Raw genomic sequence first — 25608 nt, 5'->3', positions numbered from 1 at the left:
CCGTCCTGTGTGTCTTGGTAAATGTGCTGTAAAAAACAAAGTTATGTGAATATTAAACAAGTAGATGTGTAAATGAAAACACTTAATAACACTGGTGTTTAGACCAGAGATAGGTGATGTTAGGGTTTGTTCAAAGTAATTTAGTAATCAGTGGTCAAGGAAACAATGCAATGCTATATTATCATTATGTGATTATATTTCACATTGGCCTATACTTATAAGGAGTTGTTTTTCTGCATTGAACTCACTATCTGCTTTGATTTTTTTCCAATAAATAGTGGGAACAAGGAAGAGCCCGGTGGAGTTGGCTGAGTTCGGGTGAAGTGTTAAGTCACTAAGACCACGCCGGGCTCCCCTTGTGCAAGGAGTTGTTTTTCTGCATTGAACTCACTATCTGCTTTGATTTTTTTCCAATAAATAGTGGGAACAAGGAAGAGCCCGGTGGAGTTGGCTGAGTTCGGGTGAAGTGTTAAGTCACTAAGACCACGCCGGGCTCCCCTTGTGCAAGGAGTTGTTTTTCTGCATTGAACTCACTATCTGCTTTGATTTTTTCCAATAAATAGTGAGAACAAGGAAGAGCCCGGTGGAGTTGGCTGAGTTCGGGTGAAGTGTTAAGTCACTAAGACCACGCCGGGCTCCCCTTGTGCAAGTAAAAGACAAAAGTCGACTCTCGTGTGTTATTTCACTGTTGTTGAACTGTATTTCCAGGAGTAATCAGCACTGTTGTGGTTTTTCAGAACCCAACAGGTGACGTGACGAGGAAAAGTCTGTATTCAGGCCCTAATACAGCAATGTATGGGCCTATATGACAGAACTTTAATCTTGAATAAAATGTCACTGCAACATTTACTAATCTTCCTCTTGATCTAAAATTAGGCTTCACTGATGTTGAAATGTATCTCTTATCAGTAACAGACACTAAGATCCTCTTTCTCTCATTTCTACATCTGCATTTGGTCACACCACAAACAAAAGCATAACATCCGGTAGTGGTTTACTGTGTAATCTGTAGTGCTACATAAGGATTCCATAAAATTGCCAGTTTCTCAAAGTGGTGTAGAAATTCCCGTTTGACGCACTATTTCCTGCGTTTAGCTGCAAAACAGAAAATTGCTTTCGCAAGATAACAGAATGCTTCATAATATTCTCAACTACCATATTAGTTATATAAATAGGAGAATAGGCAATGTTTTGTAAGTCCTACGAGAGTGGTGGGGTGGTGTAGAAAGCAGCAGGGGGCAGAAAAGGACAAGAAATACAGTGCATTGTAAATTAATGTTTAGTGGTGGAGGTTGATTGTGGGTGGATGTGAACCTGAAAGAGAAGTAAAAGCTGAGAAAGGTGGTAAAACATTAAGTCACATGTTCTCACATGGCTGTTGGTTTGCTTTTTTTTAAAGCAACACAAAATTAAGTGCATTGCTAATTCATGATCCAAAAATTACAGACTTAACACCAGTATGATGGTGAAACCTAACAAGCTGATAATTGAAACAGCACTTCATTAGCAGAGAGGTTTTGCAGTCACAACTCCAATTTTAACTTCTGTAATAAGAAATTGCTTGATTTTTTTAGCGACCCATGATTCAAAGTCTCACTTGGGCTTTAGTTAATAACATAAATGATGCACTGATTAGATCATCAGATGATTCGTGTATGTAATGGAGATCAGTAGTGTATGAGCCAACCAAGGGTCCCCAGCTTAGTTATTTGTTTTATGTAAAGTGTGTCTGTGTGTAATGTACTTGTTTCATGTAATGTGTGTTTGTGATACGTGTCTGTGTACATACAACTTTGCTTTGATAGTTTGGCATGGATGATTGCCTATTAGTGTACCATTTATGCTTGTTGACCAGTGGTCAAGGAAACAATGCAAAGCTAAGGGTTTGTTAAAGAGAGATGCAAGTTCAGCTCAGCTACTGAAGGGAGCAGATGTGACACGGTAGCTGGAGCAGAGGAACTGACTACAAGAAAGGTGTGGACCGCAATTAGGTAGAAGAAAAAAGGTTCTGTGTGTAGCTGTAGAGTCACACGGTTTCTTAGCGAGTTCTGTGAGTTCTGTGAGTTCAGACATACTTTGAGAAACTTGTCTGAAACTGCTAGTGAACGTGCTTGTGAGATTACTGTGCTTAAAGTTGTATGTACAGTTGATCTGTCATCGGCTAAGTTGAGAAGCAAGTACAATAAATCTTCAGTGTTTGTCTTACAACGATCTCGCGAGTGAAGTATGTGCTGAAGCATCAGGAGCATCACATTCGAGTAAGATCACCTCTACAAGTAGTATACCACATATCCATACTCAGCAGTAGAAGCAGGCGTATCTACTTCTTATTGCAGCTGCGTGTCATGTAATATATTAAATTATGAAATGTAATTTTTAATTACTGCACAATCAAAACAAATGAATAATCTTTTACTTTTTAGTTTATGAATCCGTTTTTCTTCCTAGAAACCAACAAATTAGAAATTGCAAATATATAAGAAGTTTCCATGTAACAGCTATGCAATTTGATAACTGGTTAAATGTTTGATTAATTTAAAGGACATACAGTGTCCTTTAAATTAGACGGAGCCAAACAGGGATTCCTCTGTTCCTCTGTCCGAGTTCTGTTGATTCATACTTTGAGAAATGAGTTCTGTGGGTTTAGCGATACATTCAGAAACGGGTTCTGTGGGTTTTAGCCATACTTTGAGAAACTTGTTTGATGAAACTGTTTGTGACGTGTTTGTGAGATAACTATTCATAAACTTATATATGTACAATTAGTCCCCTATCAGCTAAGTTGAGAAGAAAGTACAATAAATGTTCAATGTTTGTCTAACAACGATCTCTGAAGTGAAGTACTTGTAGGACCATCAGATACGGAGAAGATCACCTCTACAGACACCTTCGCTGATACTGACCTTGCTTCTTTTGGTTGTAGTTTGGGTAGTGTAAAATAATGCCATTAAACCTCCCTATATTAAAATATCTCTACATAGCCGAAAAATAAGGTTGTATTCTTGGTCAATCTGCTTTTCCAAAGCTCCTACAGATGACATCATCTGCACTCCTAATGATAAAATCTACTCCGGGTGATGTCATCTGGAGGAGTTTTTCAGCTAGAAGCAGAGAAATATTTTAATATAGGGAAATGCGAGGGAGGTTTAAAAGCATTAATGTACATTTACACCATAAACTGAACCCATAGTAAGCAAGCTGAAAAATTGGTAAAGTCCCCCTTCAACTTGACGTTATATTTATGTCTAAAACACTAGGTGTTCAGAATAATAAATGAGTAGCTTCATGTAATCAGTATTTACCTGGGTCTAACTGGAGCTTTTCTATGAAGAAAGATTTATTGTAAATACCCAACATGAATGGAACACAAATAATTAAATAAAACTATTGGTGATCTATGTCTAGAGCAGTGGTTCACACACTGTGGCCCCAACATCATTTATTTGTTTAAAATGTGTTGCTGGTATTTGATTCAAAATAAGCAACTGTATTAAAAAACTCAGATCAGAAATAGGTTCTCAATAGGTTTTCACATGGAAGGAATTTACCTTGGTGAGATTATGCACACAGTAGAATAATATAAATATTTGAGAAAAACAAAAGTTAAGAAACACAGAAGGCATAATTAAACAGTGGTCACATAAATGTCTGGGAGAGAGTTCCGTAGACAGTGTGACCGAAGGCTCTAGAGCCCCTGGTAGTTAAATGTGTGGAAGGAAGACCCATTGTGAAAGAACCAGAAGGGGTGTATACATTTAAGACTCTTTAAACTCTAAAAGGTGAGCTGGAGCAAAGTTATGAAGGGCTTTAAAGGTAAAGAGGAGAATTTTAAAAACAAATAATATCTGATGGGAAAGCCAGTGAAGCTGTTAAAGAGTGGGGGTCACAAGTTGTAGGGACATAGTCCAGGTTATAATTCGAGAGGAAGAAAGTCTCAATCAGTTAAGGTTTATGCAGATTGGGGCAGATGACGAATCAAAGCTTCTATGGGCTAAAGTGAGAAGTTTTTAGTGTGACCTTCACTTGCAATTAACATGTCTTGAACTTCCTTGGATCAAAAACAGGAGTAAATGACTAAAACATCTGTCAAAATCTAATGAGAAGTTTCTTAGATTCTCTTTGAGAGACCAGTTGAAGTCCAGCAAGGACCTGGCCAAGATGCCAAGGTGATCCTTCCACAGTCTGAAGAAGCTCAATCAGGAATGACCTTGGTAAATGACATCAGCCAAGAAGTCATTTTGACAGGGTGAAAAGGTTAAAATGCACAAAAGCTCACTATGTGAGAATAGGTGGAAGAACGAGTAAATGCTTGCAGCTTTCACTGAAACATGGTGGAGGGTCTGTCCTCTTTTGGGGCTGCATTTCTACCAGTTGTGTGTGAGATATGGACTGAGTTGGAGTTATTATGGATGCTGAAAATTACAGAGAAGTTTTTATTAATCATGCCATTCTTTCTGGATAGCTTCAGATTGGAAACACAATATATCAATAAAAAAGCTGCTGATAAAACACTGGCAGTCATGGCATGTTCTCTACGATTAGATACCTAAATATCATAGGGGCAGTATCGGGTCTTCTGGACAGAGAAGGACATAAAAGACAAGAAGAAGCCAAAATTAGAGCTGGGAAATACTAGAAGATCACTTAATAAAACTTCAGACAGACCCCCAAAAAGAATTCAAGATGTGCATTCTGGCATGCAGTGGGAGAGCATATTAAATACTGACATTTGCCTGTAAAAGTTGTTTTGTTCTGAAAATTTAGCTTTTTATATATATTTAGATATTTCCTGTATTTTCTGAAGAAAAGTGAAAAAGAAACGTTTCTTGCTGACACTTTGCATTTCAGCCCTTCTCACGTTTCTTTTCTTTACAAACTAGACACTACCTCAACAAGTGTGTGTCCCATCATCTTTTGTCACTTCCAGTCAATAAAGTGTAATATTGTACAGATTGGTAATTGGTAATGCATCAGTGCATCACTTTGTATAGGCACATCACCTTACACTGTGTGAGTATTGCTTCCCTCCTCGCTCCAGCAGTTTTTTGTTGTCTATCTGATCCTGTTTACTCTGTCGACCACTGACTTTCCGATCAACCCCACCACCGTCATCTTTTTCTTTTCTCCTGTCATCTCCCAGTCTTATACCAATCATCATTTTAACTGTTTTCCTCAATATCAGAATTATAGAGGCTTCTAAATATACCCAGTGTAAGAAGAGTCATCAGTAACAGACTGCATGCAGTCAGTGTCTGTAACCTGAAGCAACAGAAAAGTGTGTGTCATCCTGAGTGACCTCACTGTGTGATGTCATAAGTAGGTGGAGTTATTTTGTGTCCTGGTCAATGATTGGACTTTTATTTGGATTGGTAGGCATGAAGGCAGCGATCCCTAGATTGATGATCATTCCTTCGCAAAGGAGCTTTAACACTTCACCATGGCGACCGTTGTTCCTGTGAGTATCTATGTTTTTGTTTCTGCATATGCATCTCCAACTTTAGATGGATCACTCCTTTGATTGCTTTATTATTCATGAAATGCTAGGTCTCTTTAAACCGACTTTAGGTGAAGCAGGTAAAGGCAAAATAATTGTAAGGGGCCTGCAGTGCCTAAAGTGTTAAGTGCTTTAACTGAAACCTGTATACGATATGTTAACTTTTTTGTGCACAGAAGTGTCAGCAGTTAAAAAACAAATTTGTCAAATGCAATGTTGTTATTGATATTGTAGGTATATGATATGCAAAGCTATTGTCCTGTCAGAGATACTCTGGCACATTAGCTTTTATGTGTTTGCATGAGCTAACACTGCTGAGAGGCAAATCTACGTGCTCAAGTGTTGGCCCTGTAAATGAATCTGCTGAGCTGGATTCTTTTCATGTCACTGATTCTTTGTGTGTGTTTGTCTTGGGTTTCTGATGGAGAGGGTGATTAAGTCTTAAGGAAGGAAGTTACTGACTTGTATGCTAATTAAAAGGGTATGGTGTGTGTGCAACAATTAATATGTGAATGGCAGCACTGTAACTGCTGGGGTAGTAAAGCAGCCTAGAAGAATCTGGACCTATTGTGAAGACATAATTAACAAAGCAGATTAACATGTTTGTTGGGCTATAATAGAGTTTGTGGGAAAATACTTTGTGTATGTTGAAATGGAAACCATAACAAACCATTGTTGTCACCTCCCAGTTTGCATCCTGCTATGGCGGGGCTCAGCCACTGCAACTGTTTGGTAGAGGACCCAGAGGGGGCGCCTATTTATCACTTCTCACCTACCGGGGCCCTCACTGCACCCCAAGACCCCACCTGGCTTACCACGCTCCCAACATGACCCTGTGGCAGATCTGTCGCATGCTGAAGGTGATGAAGCAGATCAGGAACAGAGAGGCGACTGCTGCTGCCTCTGCCAGGTGAGAATCAACTCCAATGAAAAACCTGGAACCTTAGGCCAGTAACTGTTGTAGAAATTTGCACTGGTACTTAATTTTCTTAGTCAGCCCTGCACTGTCATGTCTCTATACCTCTTAGGTCAAATAGCCTTATCTCCGGTGTTGCTTCTTTATTGAATAGACCAAACAAGACAAGCGGTGCAGCCATGGGGAGTCCTGGAACGAGACAGTTTGACAAATGAAGATCAACCTTTTGGTGGTGCTAGGACCATTACTGTCATTATTGAACATCACTTTAGAAAACATGTCCATCATCTCAGTGTTTTTGTTTTCCCTTATTTAGAGGATTTTGCTGGTTAAGTGGAAATTTTGACCTGCTTGTGGCTCCATAAACAAAGTCAGGAGACAATAAGAATTTGTACCCAAAGTTCTGGTAATACATCTAATTCTTCTCAAGGTGTTTTGGTCTACACTGAAGTCATGTACTGAATGACAGTATTTCTGCCAGAATATCTAAAATATATTATAAATATATTATATTTATTTCCCTGCTGGAACACTAGTAACATGTTTAAGTCAACTGTCAAGTTCTCTAAGGACTTTACAATTGTTTTAACATTGGAAATCCTATATACATGGTTGACATTGTTAATCATTAGTAACCATTCATAGATTGTCACTAAATGGGGCAGCTTTTCATAGAGATCTATGAAACCAAAGGTGTAACAGGATACTTACATTTTAGTTGGTGGTTAACATGTGTTGTACTAAGGTGTGAAAGAAATAATACCAAATATGCCTAAAGCGAATGATAAGCATTGATTATCTATAGTTACGCTGAGTTAAAAATTGCGGCAAATTAAGTGTCCGTCCATCAAGCTGATTACTATTACTACATTACTGATGCATTTCAGAGAGGATAATAAGCAGCCTGTTTCTGCCGGCCTTGGCTGCCTCACACTAGACTGTGATCACCAGTGCTTTTCTCATCAGAGGCCACAGGAGACTGCAATTAATAATTAAATACTGTCATGTCAATGCCAGAACAAGCACTCAGTCACACTTCCTCCTCTCATATCTCTGATTCCGTGTCCGGTTTCTCTCTCTGCACAGGAAACAAGGGTCTGCTTCTCCAACTCCAGCATCTCCCAGCACCAAGTCGGAGAAGAAATGCCTCCCAAACTGTATCAGAAACAAACGCAGTATAAAACGTGTCGGCTGACCCATGAGTCCTGGCTGACCTTTTAAGCAACAACAGATTGACCTATTTGGCAGCCAGTTACCATGCTTACTCTGACATGGGAAATTATCACCACCCTCCAATGGTTCATGTTCATTCAGATAATTCTCATTTGGACAGCTAAAAGTGTGACTGAGGACGCTGGAGGATGATGTTTGCTTGACTGCAGTCTGTCAGGAGGATGTCATGTACTTATTTTCAAATAGTCTCTGGAGATTTTAAAGAAAAAAATAACTTTTTAAATGGATTCCTGAATGTTTTTCTTCTTGATCTCCAAAGTGGAATCTTGATTTCTGTCATCCTATGTTTAGAGGATGAAATCATTTAGTCCTTTCTTTCAGGACTAACTAACTTACTTTTTCCTTATTCCTGATTTACTCAAGGAATTGAGAAAAGAATTTGTCTTTTACACCGATGCGACATCGTTTTTTATTTCTTTATATTTTAATTGATAAAAATGTCTATTGAATTAAGAAGTGTATTGCTCCTATGTGGTGTTGTTTTTGTGAATTTGTTTATGCAATAGAAGGTCATGAATTGTATGATAAATAAATCAGTGATGAAGAAATTGTGACTACGCTGTTTCTGTTATGAGGTGCTGTACTGTAGCCGAGGGTGTTTTGCTTGGTGGGCCATCGCCAGCCCTGGGTACAGTCTGCCCACCCCACACGGCAGAGGAATGTTAAACTACACAGGACCTGAACTAACCCTGTTTGGTTCAAAGGAATTTATCTCTGTATTTTTCCTGACCAATCGAACTGTAAAATTCTGGATACTTTTATGAATATTAGTTTTCAAGTGGGAACACATGGAAAAGGAACTGAGTTTAAGGGACAGGACAAGGTCCAGGTCTGCCTGATGCATAATAACCGGCGTTTCAAATTTACTTGATTGTTTGGTGACTGACTTCTAAATGCGTTGGTGACTGATAGTTAATTTTAAAAACAACAAGAAGAACGTGATTACTCAGGAAAAACTCAAAATAGCAATTAAACATGATTTAACTTACGTTAAATCATGTTTAATTGCTATTTTGAGTTTGAACAAAAATGTTGAAACAAAAATTTTGCATTGACAAGGGCAGTTAGTTTCCTGCCCTGATTCTCCAGAAGGTCACCAGTTAACGAAGTCACAAGTAATAATGGCCTTGGATTTTATAACATGTAAGTAAACATTGGCTTGTTTAGTTGAACACAGCCCAGTTTGACTGTGTGCCCCTGTTTAATGTTTGGCAGTAATGTTATATCATCATTGGCAATATGCCCCAGAAAATAGTCTTGACCACTTCCTGGCCGCCCCATTATCAATCACTAGCTTTGCCACAGCACCAGTTCATTTACATCCATATTACTTTAGTTATTACTGTGGGCAGTATGTACTGGTGAGTGTCATGTAATTAGATTAATGGTGGTTGTGCAGTTGGGGAGTCTGGCTCTCTGACGAAGTTTCATCACAAGGTGCCTAACAAGTTGGACCTGCCACTGTAGCTCAACCTTAGCAAATACAGTGTAGATATGAGCCTAGATCAGACAGCCTGGTATCTGAGGACTCGCATTTTAAAGGAGCGTTAGGAAACTTTCTGTTATAACAGATGACTTGTAGTAGGACTGGCAGGTGTGGTTAGGTAGGGATATCATGTAGTGATGAGTACTCACTAATTTCTAGGAGATAAAGCATGTTTAAATTATGGCAGGTCAATTTAAAAATACTGCAGATGGGCTCAAGCAAATTTGTGATAGTGTGACTGATATTGTGGCAGATTCATTAATATCAATATGTCACATCCCCTTTTTACACTATACTTCAAACTGGTAATTGAGCAGGAAGAATATAGCATCTCTTTAAAGAGACATAATCAAAACTGCTCCAATTCTAACAACAAATAGTGTGTTGTACAGGACATAATTACATGGTCATAAGAGGGGTCCGAGTACCACATACAAACAACAAAAAATAAACCTAAGTAGTTTCTGTAGCGTTAAGATTTTTTTGGTCATTAAGATATGTTGTGTGAAATGGCGGGAAAATAACTCCAAAACAAGATAAAATACAAGATAAAATACACAGCATATTATTACCTGGCATCCTATCGTTACTATGGTTAACCTGCAAAGTCTGCTTGTCGACTTGACAGTTTTCACTACTGTTCAGCATTTCATGGCAAAAGAAGCTAAAAAAGTAATAGTAAACACCTGTACATTCAGATGTAGGTGTAACTTTATGTGTGTGTGGCTGCATGAGACAGATCAACAGAGACACCTGAACAGTGAGTGGGGAGTCAGATTGTAAACATGGAAGCCAAAGCTCTGGTGTCTGTATAAGCAGGAAGCTGATATATCAGACGCTCTCTCTCACACACACACGCACATACACAAAACAAACCTTCAGGCACAAGACATTGTTTTGCATTTCTCTGTTTTTCTGCATAAATTGGTCATGAAATGTGATCACAAATATCAACCAACACAATATTTCTAAGCTGAAGCTGATAAAACAGGACAAGCATCTGACTAGGACAGGACACACTCTGAGCAAGTACAGTAAGCCCTGTTTAAAATGTGTTTGTTTCAGAGGCCGTTACATCCACCTACCTCCTCTCAAACCAGTCTACCACCCAGCGATTACACAAATTATTAATACATCACTTACAGCAGGGACCTTCCCCCCATATTTAGCAGGCCCAGATTACCCCACTGCTTAAGAAACCTACTATCAACCCCTCAGTTGAGGAGCAATACAGACTTCTCTCCCTTCTGCTATTTCTGGCCAAGACCCTTGAACAAGCAGTCTTCAGTTAGCTCTTAAATTTCCTTTCTCAGAACAACCTCCTTGATGTCAAGTAGCCTGGCTTCAGGAATGGTCATTCTACAGAAACAGCTCTCCTGACAGTTTTGGAGGGCTTGTGGGCTGCAAAAGCTGCATCTCAGTCTTCTGTCCTAATCTCACTCTATTTATCTGCAGCTTTGGACACCGTGAACCACCAGATCCCCCTGTCTGCACTCTCTGACTTTGAGCATCTCTGGTACAGATCTGGCTTGGCTCAGGTTTTAGCTATCTGGATAAACATTCAAGATACCTTAGCAGGGGCACGTTTTAACTATCACAGTCTCTCCCTTGGTGCACTGCAGGACTCAGTTCTTGGTCTTCTTATTTTTTTTCCATCTATACTACGTGCCTGGGTTCTATCATCCACTCCCACGGCGTTTACTTTCATTACTATGCTGACGACACACAGCTATTCCTGTCCTTTCCACCAGATGACTTACTTTGTGAAACACATTGTATAGCACTTTGCTGTACAAAATATGCTATACAAATAGCATTTAATGTTATTACTATATTAATTCCTCATTAGGGCAAGTTGTTTGCACATTTACAACATGCATTAACTCATCAGTGTCCAAACATGTCAAAAATGTATTATCAAATGTTACTCTCCATTTTTGTGGCCTTCCTGGCTTTCCATACCTATACATATTTGACAAAACATTGTTTGGTAATCAGCTTTTCAGACAATAGCTTTTTAAGAATGCATTTCATGGACATTCCTGTTCAACATTTGTATTTTGTGCCTCCATACTTCAAATATATATGGTTAATCCAACATTTTGGGAACTACCATTACCACAGTTGAGAATATGTCTCAGTACTGACTGGTTGCCTACTGTATGTCACTCAAAAAACAGGAACAAGTACAGTTTAGTAAGTGCTTTTATTTTCACTTTGCGCCGCATTTCTTATTTCAGTGGAATTGAAAAATGAATAATAGGCTCGGACTTTTACTGACATTACTGGTTTTTACAATAAAAAATGGACTTAATCTACAGGCAGGCTGACTCTGCCCCTAGGGAAGCATTGCCTCTGAGAAATGTTTATAGTGTACAAGCATTTCACAGTAAATCGACAGTGTGCAAAAAAACAAATTGGTTGCACCAGTAGCATAGATATTGCGCATGAACTGCCTAGGGCAGGCAAAATGCCTTTTTTTGCATTTCTCTCACCTTTCCTTCATGTCATCTCAATTTCCTGTTCCTAACAAACACAAAAATTATTATAGATATAGTGAACGTGGACAGTTTACAAAAAGCATTGTCTCTCTCCAACTGCAACAAAAAAAAGTGTTTTCCAATATTAGGAAAGACCAGGCATCGTAAGTTCTGGAAAAGGAGGAGCTACCTTGAAATATGCAAATAAAACATCCTTTTCCTGTTTTCGCTCTCTAACAAATTGTGGTTTACAGTCATTACTTCACACAACATGGCAGATAAAAACAATTACTCAATAGAGTAGGCTAAGTTTCTTCAATGTCAACTATGTTCTTCCTACTTTAATGATGAGTGTCTATGTTTTGGTTTTCATTTTAAGTAATGCATTTGGCTCACAAAACCTATAAACACTGTAAATGCATTTTCTAAATTCAAAATGTTATAGCTGCATTTATATATATTTATATTAACAACAGATCAACAGACCGTAGGTATATTAACTATCCCAGACTCTGCAGTTTTAATTAACACTGTATAGTTTCTTGGTTGGTCTTTAAAAAAACAAAACAAAAAAAAAAAACAGTGCAGTAAAAATTTCTTAAAGGAGTCGTGAGCTTTTTCGTGTTTTCAGTTGTAATTTACACAAGTTAAGTAACCATTGTGATGAAGGGCGTCCATATTAAACTGTGTCAAAGTTCTAATACAGAGACTGCGCATTTTTAGAAATATTTTTTAAAACTGACACAAAAATCTAATCTCATAAGCTTCATAAACTGCGTTTTTCAAACGGAACATCAGTAAAATCAATGCCTCAATTGCATAAGGCTACCTGCTTTGTTTGTAGGAAAACTTTTATTTACAAAAATTTCAAACTGGAGTTAAAGAAATGGAGCTCGGAGCTTCATGTTTTCTGTGTGGGCTACAGTAAACATGATACAAGGCAGAGACTACAGGTTGGAGTTTAAAATAGAATAAGTCAAAAGCTTTTACTTATTACATTTCTCTATGTAGGAGTTTGAGCAATGCTAAAAGAGGAAGGCTGGTCATTCAGCTAAAAGTAAATCAACAAAAATGTTATTAAAATATTGCAGATATTGAGCTTTTCAGTTGAAAATGTCACGGTTGTCTTAATCTCTCATCTATTAAAGAAGGAGCTATCTTGGTATTATGCAAATAAAGCATGCTTTTCCTGTTTTTTTGGTTCCCATCATTTGGTTGACTAGTTGTCGTCAAATCATCACTTTGAACAACAAGGCAAATAAAAACACATACTTTTAGTTTCATCTTTCTACTTTAACCATGACAGCGTCTATGGTTTAGCAATTTTTTGTTTTCATTTTGATTGATCGATTTGGCTCAGTAATCAGGATAGTTAATGTAATTTGCTGCTATTTTATTCTTATGCCTGTTCTTACATCCTGTCAGTGTTTTATCATAATATTCCTAGAAGTTTGCACAAAGCATGACAGAAAAATTAGATCTATCTTTCAACCTTTTCCCATGTTAAATTCCTAATGTCTATTTATATCTAATACAGCAACTTTGGCATCATAAAAAAACAATGTGCACGTTGACTGGCACTGTATAAAGACAAGATAGACAAGCAATGAATTCAATCCAATACAGGCAAAGTTCATCTAAATAAAAATCATTTATTTGTCATTAATATTATTTTATTATTATCATCATCATTCTATCTAGAGAGTCCACCATGCCACTTTCAGAACTGAAGTAGTGCTAAGACATCTGTCTGTCTTTTCAGGTATATGATGGGGAAGGAGGATTGGATTGGGGGGGGTTGAGTGGAGGGGCTTGTACAGGCTCACACTCCTGATTATTCTCCATGCTGATGCAAAAGAAAGAGACAATATATGAGAGAGAGAGAGAGAGAGAGAGAGAGAGAGAGAGAGAGAGAGAGAGAGAGAGAGAGATGGGGGGACAGAATTGTAGTTTGTCCTTGTTGACCTACATGAGCTTGGAGGACAAAGATCATTTCAGGAGATGATGGGGGAGCAGCTTCAAGCTCATTGGTTACGCTGCTGGACAGGGAACCAGGACAAGCCAATCACAGACTGATACAGAGGAGGAAGGCGTGTGTATGTATATGTATGTGTGTGTGAGTGTACAGAGAAGTGCTTGCATTGATGTGTGTGTGTTTGTGTGTATGCATGTATCCATATGCACATATCTGTGAATGTGTAACTGGTCACAGTTACTTTGATCCATTGTCACTGTACACTTGTCAAAGTTACTGTCACAACCGGGTACAAAGTTGAGGTAACAAACATCCTTCTTCTTCTGTCTCTGTAAAGGGAGAGAGAACATAAGGTGTGAGGAGGAGGAAAGTATGAGGGGACAGAATGACAAAAATTGTCCCATTTGACAGTCTTTGCATTTGGTTTTCTCAGTCTACTACAAAGTTACAGTAAATATGCTGTCAACCATCACCAGTCAATCACACAAGCAATTAAAGTACAAACTAATAGGATGGACAACCGACTAACATAATGCCTGTGGTTCCACCTGGGCAGAGGCATAGAAGAGGCGTTTGGGGTTTAATTTGGTTTAGAAAATTCTGTGGGTTTTAAAAGAAATCTGACGGATAAGGAGATAATTGTTGGCTGGTTTGTTTGGGAAAAACACATTCCCAATGAAAACAAGCACCATTTGAGTTGCATTAATGCATTTGCAATGTATTTGTCTAGAAGTTAGATTAGTAGGAATCTACCACTGGATAATTATTTTTTGTATTGAAAGTGATCACTAAGTAATCAGACTTTTACCTGTGTTTCATCGTGCTGTAGTGTTGCCACTGGAAACCATGTTGTTGTCTGAGTTTGAAAGAGACTGCTCCTTCACTACTGGGTCTGCAGTAGGAGAATAGAAGAAATCCTCACAAACATAAGTTAATGTTATGTGGAGTTCAAGACCATCTCACTGGAAGCCCATTTTGACTCTGTTGCTACACTCACATAACAGTGCGTGTATTCGGCTTAAGGTAAACTTGCTGTTAACTACACATAGGAAATTCACATAGTGGAACTATGTGAGCCTGCCCACAACTACCCGCACCTATATATCCACTATTTTTCTGCCTTGATCTCAACATTAACCTATTTGACTGTCTATGTGGAGGTTCATAAAGAAATTACGTTGTCTTTCAGAGATAATTAGACCTAAGTCTGCCTCCTTGTGGGTGATCTTTCATATCCCCAGACATCCACAATGACAATGTCTCACGTACACTTGGGTAAACAGCAAGGATACCTCAACCTTTACTCCTGTAAACTGTGTGATGTTTGCTTACAGAAGTAAGGGTGCTCCATGGCCTCAGTGGCAGTCAGCCTCTGTTGATGGTCATAGCGTAGCAGCTTGTCCAGCAGGTCCAGAGCTTCAGGACTCACCAAGTGCTGGTTCTCGGTCTGCACAAACTGTTCCCAACGCTTCCTGCTCTGCCTGCAGGGGTACACATGACACACACAGATCCAACAACACCATCTTTAAAGTTGACAGCTCAGTACTGATCACTGTAAGAACACATTTGTTTTCTGTACAGTTTGGTTGTTTTACTTTGACAAGTATAGAAATACAGTATGAGCATATACTGGGGACCCAAAGGGTTTCTGTCTAATCAGCCTATCAACTTTCCTTTTGTTCCTTCAATGAAGAGGTCAAAGGTGAGTCATTTTGAAAAAAACAAACAAAAAAACAGTGCAGTAAAAAATTTCTTAAAGGAGTTGTGAGCTTTTTCATGTTTACAGTTGTAATTATTATTATTGTAATTATTATTATTGTAATTAATTATTATAAGTCAAGTAACCATTGTGATGCTGCATTTATATATATATATATTTATATTAACAACAGATCAACAGACTGTAGGTATATTAATTATCCCAGACTCTGCAGTTTTAATTAACACTTTATAGTTTCTTGGTTGGTCATTTTGAAAAAAAAAACAAACAAAAAAAAAACAGTGCAGTAAAAATTTCTTAAAGGAGTCGTAAGCTTTTTCGTGTTTTCAGTTGTAATTTACACAAGTTAAGTAACCATTGTGATGAAGGGCGTCTATATTAAACTGTGTCAAAGTTCTAATACAGAGACTGTGCATTTTTTTAAAAAAAAATTAAAATTGACACAAAAATCTAATCTCATATGCTTCATAAACTGCGTCTTTCAAACGGAACATCAGCAAAATCAATGACTCTAAGATTGCATAAGGCTACCTGCTTTGTTTGTAGGAAAATTTTTATTTAAAAAAATGTCAAACTGGAGTTAAAGAAATGGAGCTCGGAGCTTCATGTTTGCCGTCACAAGTCAGCAAACAAAACAGTCAATAATCCCTTAATAAATCCTGTAATGGAAAAGCGCTATTATTGCTCTGCAAATCAGAACTTAATTCATAATTAAGGCATATTTATAAGCAAATGTTAAACATTTGGTTTATTTCTCACTGTGGCTTTAAGATAACACAGGAGAATAGCTGGCTAAAGATTCAGCATATTCTTCCAGGACACCTCTAATTATCTCACTGTGTCCCCTTACTGCTACTTTAGGATAGATTCAGAAATGTGTGTCACAAAACCGGGGTGTGGACTTACTGGCCCAGCAAGTCTTTGAAACGAGGGTCCAGTTCAATGTGGTATTTACGCAGGTAGCCGAACAGTTCGTCTGTCCCCAGGACCTTGGCAATTCGCACCAACTAAAACCCAAAAGAGATAAAGGTTCAACCTCTGTGTTAGTTTTAATTGCTGTCGTTTTTCTCCTTGATCCAAATCAATTTCTTCTCCTTCCTCTTTTGAATGGAAGTGGATACTTTTCTTATTAGCATGCTGCTGTTGTCCATGGTTTGTAGTAGCTGTACATGTGTGATAGGTACCTGGTCATAGTTGTCTTGTCCATGGAAGAAGGGCTCCTTCTGAAAGATCATACTGGCCAGCATACAACCCAAGCTCCACATGTCTAGACTGTAGTCGTACATCTGAAACACAAATTCATCAAATAACAATGCTAATGATGATAACACAGAAAATATATAACACTATTTTCCCATAAATGTATGCTTGCCAAAGTCAGAGAAAAGCAGAAACGTACACTGTAGGTTTTATGCATTTTCTACTTCTGTGTGAATATAACTGTGAGATGGAAGGTAAAGTATCTATAAAGCCTGTTTCAGACTTGAACTCTAGAGGATGTCAGGAGGATCAGGTCCTGATATTGTCGGGGGTTTCCTTTTCAGACACATTACCAACATCGGGAGATAGTCCGTGTGAGATGGGTTCTCACTTGTGAAGAAATACTCCCTTTAATTGGGCAATGGGTGGTGCTGGGCACTTTGAGCGGGGGGCAGAACATGATGCAAAAACAAAGCTGCGGTAGTAACAGTGTTTTGCTTTGTAATCTAGTTGTATACCACAGAATCTTGTGCTGCTTCTTGTATTTGTTGTACGATTTCCAGTTCTGCCCTTACCCACAGAAGTTCATGAATTTCGTTGTCTATCCAGTTCGACATTGTTGTTGGGTTGAATGAATGACTTTTTCACCTTTGGGTGTTTGTATTTCCCAGACAGGCGCAAGAAATGGACATCATCCACACGCCCACTCACTCATGGTGAGTATTACCTCCTCTAATCACAAATGAGTTCGGTTGGAGATAATCTGGACTTTGCACTAGGGAGCTAGCTGGGTAAAATCCGAGTAATGTTAGGGGCAACAGACTTGGGCATTTGGGTTCACACATACACCCCCTCTAGATAAAGTCGGGATAATGTCGGAATTCCAGTGCGTGTCAGAAATGGGCTTAAGAAATGTTGAAAAAAAATCTAATGGCAACATAAGTGGGTGTTTGTGTGTGTATATATGTAAGACCTGGTAATCCACCAGAAGTTCAGGTCCTTTGAAGTATCGTGAGGCCACTCTGACGTTGTACTCCTGGGATGGGTGGTAGAACTCAGCCAAACCCCAGTCTATAAGGCGTAGCTATGGAGACACACATCATCATCATTATCACTTAGCTTCATTTCACAGTTTTAAAACAAAATATTTTGAAAGTGTAGCTAAACGACTCTATCTGCAGGAACCTAATATCACCTTTTGTTCCCTGACATAACATCCTATTGTGTGTCATCTGCTGGATTCTGCAGGTTAATTCACACTTGTGTGAACTTGCTGCTCCCTGCTGGACAGGGCTGGAAGTCAAGGTTTGAGAAGAATAAAGCATGCTGAGCAGACTCATCTACTCATCTACTCCATCTTCACAGCTCATTGAGTTTAAAGCTCAGGGCCACTACATCAAGTCACTGAAAGAAGAAAAGGTTTTTGTAGAAGGGGTAAGTGTGCTGCAATCAAATTACAAATTGGAAGTTTATTGGTGCTGACGTTTAAGTCATACAACTGTTGTGTAGTTTGTTTATAGTCTCACAGCTTTTTACTTCTGATGATTATGTTTAAGCTTTAGAAATCACAAAAGGGGTGTTCATCTCTAAAGAATATCATAAACTTCTGATTCCCATGGAGCTTATTTTCCACAATAACTTAAACGCCAATGGAAAAATCCCACTGGCCTTTTGTCAAGGGAAGCAGGGAGATGCTAATCTCTATGCGGGCCTCCAAAAGAACATCATCCCTACTGCACTCTTTTATGAGTCATTTAAGATTTTAATAATACTGCACAGAGGCATACTCTGTTTCTTTGTACACTGTAACACTATACTACAGGGAAAAAATATCCTACCAAAATAAACTCATACAAAAAAAGATTTCTCAAACGCAAATGGCTGATAATGCAAAGGCTGTTATTGCCCTCCCTGAACACTAAAACTTAATGTATAAATTGCAGTACTGCGTAGGATCTGGTATTTGTCACAGGTCAATAAATTAATTTTGGAGTCAAGGATGACAGGAATAAAGAGCAAGCATGAACATCATTAGGGAACTACAATGTACCCTGCGCTCATCCTCAGTTAGCCCCTAAAACTGTGCATCTGCAAAAACCAACAGAGAGCAATAAGACTCATGTTTATTTAGAGGTAAATGTGACTCGGGCATATTGTACAGAATACGTGTGTATAAAGGCCTAGGCTAATGCATTGCCAACTCCTTTTCAAAAGAAAAGATGAAACAGAGGAATGAAAGGAGAGAGAAAGCCAGAGAGATAATAAACCATGAGAGAAAAACAGCAGGGCTGAAATAGAAGCATGAGAGATAATAGATTGTGTATGTGGGTGGGTGTGTGTGAAGAAGAAAATAGACTATATAGGGCACCTCCTACCTTTCTCAACTGGTGGTCGATCATCACATTGTGGGGTTTGACGTCACGGTGCATGATTCCCATACTGTGACAGTAGTCCAGAGCCTGAGACACACATATTGTCACAGAAGACAAAGACAATTAAGTGTAGAGTCTTGAATTCCTGGGAACCTCACCAAGCTGAGTGGGAGAGCTCCATCCTGAGTAAATAGTGATGCACTTTAAAAAGCGATTTTTGCTTATTAAAAATCAAATCCTTACCTTCAGTAGTTCATACATATAAAAACGGATATCATAATCTGTCAACTTCTGGTACAATTCCTGCAAGGGAAAAACAAATCTGCGTGAGCATCCGAGCCTTGATTTTGAACATGAGCTGCTGGCTCCTGCACCATTATTACCCATCAAGATGATTACAAACATCACAATAAAAGATGTGACAAAGAGGCAACTTGTTGCAGTGACAGAAGAGACCCACAGAAGCATGCAGAAGAGAGGATAATGATTGTACCTTGAAGTCTGTGTTATTGATGCATTCAAAGACGAGCGCTGGAGTTCTGGACTGTACAACCACCACAGAGAGACAGAGAGGGACGGGGAGCATCAGAAAGTCACAATCAAGTCAGAAAAAAATAATTACAGACAACAAAAAAGCAGGAAGTGGCTCATTATTGATTCAGTCACAAATTTGACTGCCCTACTTATCTAAAGTGAACTGATGTCAAACAGCCCTTGGTGGTTTATTTGAACTAACTTGTCCGAAAAGTGTGATTAAATTATCACAATTATTAAACTATCCTATAGCAAAAGGACCCTGTAGGGTGCCCACTAGTGCTGCACGATTAATGTAATTGCAATTGCAAGGTCTGTATGTGCAACTAAATAACCACAAAAGTCTGCAAATTCTTTAAATAAATATGTATGCGTGCATGCATGACAACCTCTAGTCTGTTTCTGTGCAGTTAGCAGTTAGAGTTCATTAGTTCATAAAGAGATTACCAGTCAGTCTGTTTGGAAAGTGGAGCACAAGCGAGTGCAATCACATGACTTCCTGATGCGCAGTTAGCAGAACTGCTGCTAGATTTAGCGACTTTTCAGACCTATTTAGTGACGTTTTGCAGAAGTGACTATTGACAAATCTAACAACTTCTTGGGCTGTTGTCAGCTTCTTTTCTTTTAAATTTGCATTTAAATTTGTCGGTAAATGTTTGTGCTCAGTGTGTGACAGTTTCAGTTGACCGATCAGCAACAAGAAAAACTAGTTTGCTAGGCCCACTGTTGGGCCTAGTAAACCATGAAGTTTATTTGAAGTCGACTATTCAGGTTTAATTTTATTTTCTCAAAACACACATAGAATTCAGCACCATGCGCTAACACCAATGTTTGGAGTAATACTATTAATAATACTTCAGTCTATAAAACAGTCTGCGTGGAAAGCTTTTTATATTATAAGTAGATTTAGACAAAGTCAGTAGTAAAACTGTCAATAATTTTTTCCTTTAAATGAATTTTAGAACTCCTTCGTATGTCCGAGTTGGGTAATCTGAGCATTTACCTCAAAAACTAGGCAGGTAGGCTCACTAAACCACTTGTTTTTTATATTCCTTTCAAAATATTGTCAATATGACTTTTTTACTATATTGTGCAGCCCTAGTGCCCAAGAATATACTCATATTTGAAGTTTAAATGTATTATTCCTTCATGGGTTGTTAATGTTTTCCAGCACAGGCTAGTCTGGAAAGTCTGGAAATATGATATATGAAGTAGGAAAATAGAAATAAATTATCAAGATGTAGAGCTCCTGCTCCTGGATATCCCTTAAATTCGCTACATAATTTATTCATTTTCTTATTTAACTTCTTTGGGATAGACCTCTGAGAATTAACATATTACAGAAATGTGTGCATCAGTGGGAACCTTAATCACAACATGTGTAACAGTAAACTTTAGAAGCAAAATTTGTATTACCCACATGCCAGCACCAGGAGTCACCCTCCGTGACAGAAACAATCACCACTACCAATAAATAATTAACACTCAGTGTTATGTTAATTTGCAACTACAGTCATTACCATGACTCAATCCAATCTTTATCATCTGCAACACCTACAGTTTCATTAACCTATGATTTCTTGAACTCATCAGTACACTATGTGCTTACCCATGCTTTTAATATCCATGTGATATAGAAACCCAATTCAAAAAAAGTTGGGAAAATGTGTAAAACATAAATAAAACAAAATGCAATAATTTGCAAATGTCAACCATATTTTATTCACAATAGAACTTAAGCAACATGTCAGATGTTGAAAGATATTTTACCATTTATGGAAAATATTAGCTTATTTGGAATTAGATGGCAACACATTTCAAAAACTGGGGCAACAAAAGGCTGGAAAGGAAATTGCTGCAAATTAAAAAACAAATTGATGAGCATTTGACAACTAATTAGGTTAATTGGCAACAGGTCAGTGACATGACTGGGAATAAAAGGAGCATTATGCTGAGGCAGAGCCTCTTGGATGTAAAGAAAGGCAGAGGTTCACCAATATGCAACAAACCGTGTATAAAAATTGTTGAACAATTTCAGAAAAATGTTCATCAATGTAAAATTGTGAAGACTTTAAAGAATCCCACTATCTGAAGTATATAATATAATCAAAAGATTCAGAGAATCAGGAGGAATCTCTGTGTGCAAGGGACAAGGCCAAAGGCACTGCATTAAAATCTCATGATTCTCTATTCGACATCAATGCATGGGCTCAGGAACATTTCCAGAAAGGAGTGTATGAACCACAGTTAAAGCTGTATCTTACAAAGAAGAAGTCATATGTGAACACTATCCAGAAACGCCTGTTTTCTCTGGGCCAAAGCTCATTTAAAATGGTCTTAGGCAAAATGGAACTGTTCTGTGGTCAGATGAATCAAAGTTTCAAATTCTTTTGCAAACCATGGATGCTGTGTCCTGCACACTAAAGAGAGGGACCATCCAGCTTGTTATCAGCGGACCGTTCAAAAGCCTGCATCTCTGATGGTATGGGGGTGCATTAGTGCCTATGGTGTGGGCAGCTTACACATCTGGAAAGGCACCATCAATGCTGAAAAGGGCAGAGGTTTTAGAGCAACATATGCTCCCATCCAGACAACGACTCTTTCAGGAAAGGCCTTACATACACCAGCACCAATAGAAAACATTTGGCTCATCAATAAACAAAACATCCAGCAACAAATGCCCAGGTCTGTTGAGCAGCTAGAATCCTGCATCAGACAAGAATGGGACAACATTCCTCTCCTAAACCTCCAGCAACTGGTCTCCTCTCTTCCCAGATGTTTACAGAGTGTTGTTAAAAGAAGAGGAGATATTACACAATCGTAAACATGCCTTGTTCCAACTTATTTGAGATGTGTTGCTGCCATCAAAATCAAGATGAGATAATATTTTCCATGAAATAGCAAAATGTCTTAGTTTAAACATATTCTATGTTGTTTATGTTGTATTTGCAAATCATTGCATTCTCCTTTCATTTGCGTTTTACACATTGTCCCACCTTTTTTGTGTTTGGGTTGTAGATGTTGATCATGTGCTGTAAGAAGAGTTATTGTGGGGAATAAAAACAATGATTGCAACACAATTTATCTGTTGATTTTATCAGCTCTAAAATGCTTTAACAAATTTATAAATCGCAAAAAACACATTTAGTGACCATGTTATTAGGAACCCCAGAGAAAACATCCACCAATCCAAACAACTTTTTGTGCAAAATTGCAAGTGTAAAGTTCTGTTGCTGTTGACACTATCAGAGTTACTTATAGTACAGTAACTGTACTAAGAGTTCTTTCTAACACTCTGACCCCCTCATGTATGAAAAGTGGAAACCCCTCTCAGGGTAATGCAATCCCCATCAACACCCTGAACTAACACATAAACAGCTGAACATTGTACAGGTGTAGCCAAAACCTTGCCTGAGGTAGTGTCCATGTTATTAAAGAACTGTCTGACTTTTGTAACTGGGGTTGAACAAATCTGATACATGAAGTAGCATCAGCGTCAGAACCAAAGCACATTACAAACCCTTTACTTCAACTCAATCATAAAGTTCTACTCTGCTCCAATTTTCTGTTATTATTAGCTAATACCACATAAACAATCATTTGCAGCCTATATGCATAAGGATGGCCATGCAGTGATGCACGCTTGCCTCCACTTTCAAATTATTCCAATGATCAACAGTCGATTGCAGAAACGGACCAGAAAGTATTGCAATGTGCCAACAATGGCCCAGGAAGAAGAAAACTGGATAGGAAAAACACAGAATTTTAAAAACTAGACTATTGAAAATTTATTAAAAAATACACGAAGGATACACACGAAACTTTAACAAAGGTATGAACAGGTGTACGCTTTATTAATTCTGGACACCAATTAGATAAAGGAAAGCTTCCCTGACAAAAGTAAGCAGACTCACCAATCTCTTTCCTAAATTTATCCAAATTTGTACCATGACTCAATCCCAAACTCTCCTATAAATTTTTCTCATTTAAAAAAACTAAACAAAAAACAAAACAAAAAGCATGCCACCAATAATCCTACCACTGGGTCTTTGACTGTGTCCACCAGTCGGATGATGTTGGTTCCTCCTCGCAGGTTCTCCAGGATCTTGATCTCTCGCTTGATCTTCTTCTTCTTCACCGGCTGATGTGATAGGACAAAACAAAGAAAGACAAACAAAGAAGGAGATTTAACAGGGAGGGTTTTTGGGTGTGAGATGAGGGGAAAAAGAAAGCAGAGAGGTTTGCCTGTGTAAAGCTGCTGATTCTGCTTCTCCCATTGCTGCTGCATTCTCCAGCATTAGTGTGTCAATCTTGTTTCAAAGACATTTAGTACAGCTGGTGTGGGGGTGGGGTGGGGGTTATCTTTAAAGGGCTGACAGGCAATTTTTCACCCACAACACCACAAAAAATCCTTCAAACAATATCCATCCTATTTGTTACTCAGAGGTTAAAATCTCCCAGTGCAGCAGAACGTCATTAAGATGCTTGTGTTTGGTTAGAGGGTATTTCAACTACGACAACCAGACTGTGGCAAAACAAGAACAGACCAATTGTGTTCCATTAATGAGTCTATTGCATAATCGTCTAATCAGGATAAACAGGGAGCTAAAAATAAACATCGAATGTTATGATTTGCTGCAATGCTGTCAGTAATTCGACAAAAATGTATGGAGGACTGAAACTGACAATTACTTACAATTTACAGATAAGTGGTAGTAATTATTTGTGTTTTTATTTATAAACATTTTTATTTATTATTTTTTTCATTAATAAAAAAATTCAATCAAAATACAGTATGACATAAAAAAATAAAGAAGTTATTTTTCATTTTTTTATTGTGGAAAAGTCTATATCTAAATCTAAAACTTTGTCCATCAACGTAAAGGCAGTTGTTCCCACATTTGACTGAAGTCATTCTTTTCCCCAGCAGAAAAAGCAAACATTGAACTTGTTCTCAAATGTGGGAAACTGCTTCTTACTTTTGTCTTACATTACAATAAGTTGAACAATTTTAATTCACTTATATTTACTTAGATGGTTTTAGATGGTTTACAGAAATGATTTAGTTACTGATTTTTATAAATAGATACATTAATGCAAAGAAAAACAGAGCACTGGAGAAAAAGCCCATAACAAAAGGTTCCTCAAATCTACAGAGACATCATCAAATTTCATCTGGTTTAAAACTCAACATTGAATTTTAATCAGCATTGTAGCAGTAATTAAAAGAACAGGAGTAGCTAAAGCTCTTTTTTTGTTAGAAAATAACCAAAACAACTAAAGAATTAAATCTGGGTAATTTCCAAACTATTGATTTGATACTACAAATAGAACAACATCCGATTTATCCTGTGCGCTCACCTCTTTTACGCTCATTCTGTCATTCCCCATCTGCAAGATTTAAGACCAAACTCTCGCAGTATTTTAGAGATTACGGTTCTCATTCTTCATATTACAAGCACTGAAAATAAAGTGAATTTAAAATGAAATTATATAGGTTAATTAGAAAAAAATGATTAAATTGCCTCTAAAAACTACTCCAACCCCTTAGAAATTGTAGTCACAGTTGTTGTGCTGTATGTACAGTATTTACTGTTTCTCTATTTTCAGCCACAAAAGCTTGTAACTCGTTTAGAGTCCCAGGGGTCTTTGTTGCCTCCCTCACTAGTCTCCTTCTTGCAAAGTCAAAAAGTTTTTCACTTTTTAATCACTTTGACATTTCTGTTAATGTTGGTCTTTTTTATTAACTGTGATTCAATACTGTAAAAAAAAAAAATAGAAGATGTCACGTCACCTTCCTTAGAGGGTGAACGCTTTTTATGTGCACTGTAGGTTAGGGAATAATTAACTGTTTTCATTTCCTCCCAAATCTCACCTTCAGGATCTTGACGACCACCTTCTCGTTGTTGGTGATGTTGATGGCCTCAAACACCTCGCTGTACTTTCCTCTGCCCAGCTTACGGACCAGCTGGTAGTCCTCCTGGTTGCTATAGGGACAGACAAGAGAAACACAGCAGAGCATGTGTGACCGTGTGAAAAATATTTTCAGCGTCTGTCTGCAATTTATTCCGTGAATGAGCTGTTGCTGAGTGTTCCTGTCACCGACACAAAATGCTGTCTTGAGGTCTGAAGTGAAGAGGTTATTTAAATCAACAGTAAGGGGACAGAGATGGAGGTAAAGTGGGAGACAGAGCACAA

At 38.1% G+C, this 25608-nt stretch overlaps 1 protein-coding gene across 3 annotated transcripts in view; it reads right to left on the bottom strand.

The window, feature by feature from the left end:
• Positions 1 to 13241: 13241 nt before the first annotated feature.
• csnk2a2b (casein kinase 2, alpha prime polypeptide b) overlaps positions 13242 to 25608 on the bottom strand; it is a 13514-nt gene continuing 1147 nt past the window's right edge. Inside the window, exons 2-13 of one of the 3 annotated variants that reach the window (XM_067502675.1) lie at positions 25286 to 25397; positions 24772 to 24871; positions 23450 to 23551; positions 19370 to 19420; positions 19120 to 19179; positions 18880 to 18963; positions 17478 to 17588; positions 16489 to 16590; positions 16211 to 16311; positions 14917 to 15065; positions 14393 to 14476; positions 13242 to 13913 (exon numbers count right to left, since the gene is read on the bottom strand). In XM_067502675.1, coding sequence (XP_067358776.1) covers positions 14400 to 14476; positions 14917 to 15065; positions 16211 to 16311; positions 16489 to 16590; positions 17478 to 17588; positions 18880 to 18963; positions 19120 to 19179; positions 19370 to 19420; positions 23450 to 23551; positions 24772 to 24801 — 867 coding nt within the window. In that variant the 5' untranslated portion in view covers positions 24802 to 24871; positions 25286 to 25397 and the 3' untranslated portion in view covers positions 13242 to 13913; positions 14393 to 14399. The remainder of the gene's footprint in view (positions 13914 to 14392; positions 14477 to 14916; positions 15066 to 16210; positions 16312 to 16488; positions 16591 to 17477; positions 17589 to 18879; positions 18964 to 19119; positions 19180 to 19369; positions 19421 to 23449; positions 23552 to 24771; positions 24872 to 25285; positions 25398 to 25608) is intronic. The other 2 variants (XM_067502672.1, XM_067502673.1) reach the window with 2 other exon arrangements.

This window comes from Channa argus, chromosome 4 (genome assembly GCF_033026475.1).
Source record: "Channa argus isolate prfri chromosome 4, Channa argus male v1.0, whole genome shotgun sequence".
NCBI lineage: Eukaryota > Metazoa > Chordata > Actinopteri > Anabantiformes > Channidae > Channa > Channa argus.
This window is presented reverse-complemented; position numbering and strand designations above follow the sequence as displayed.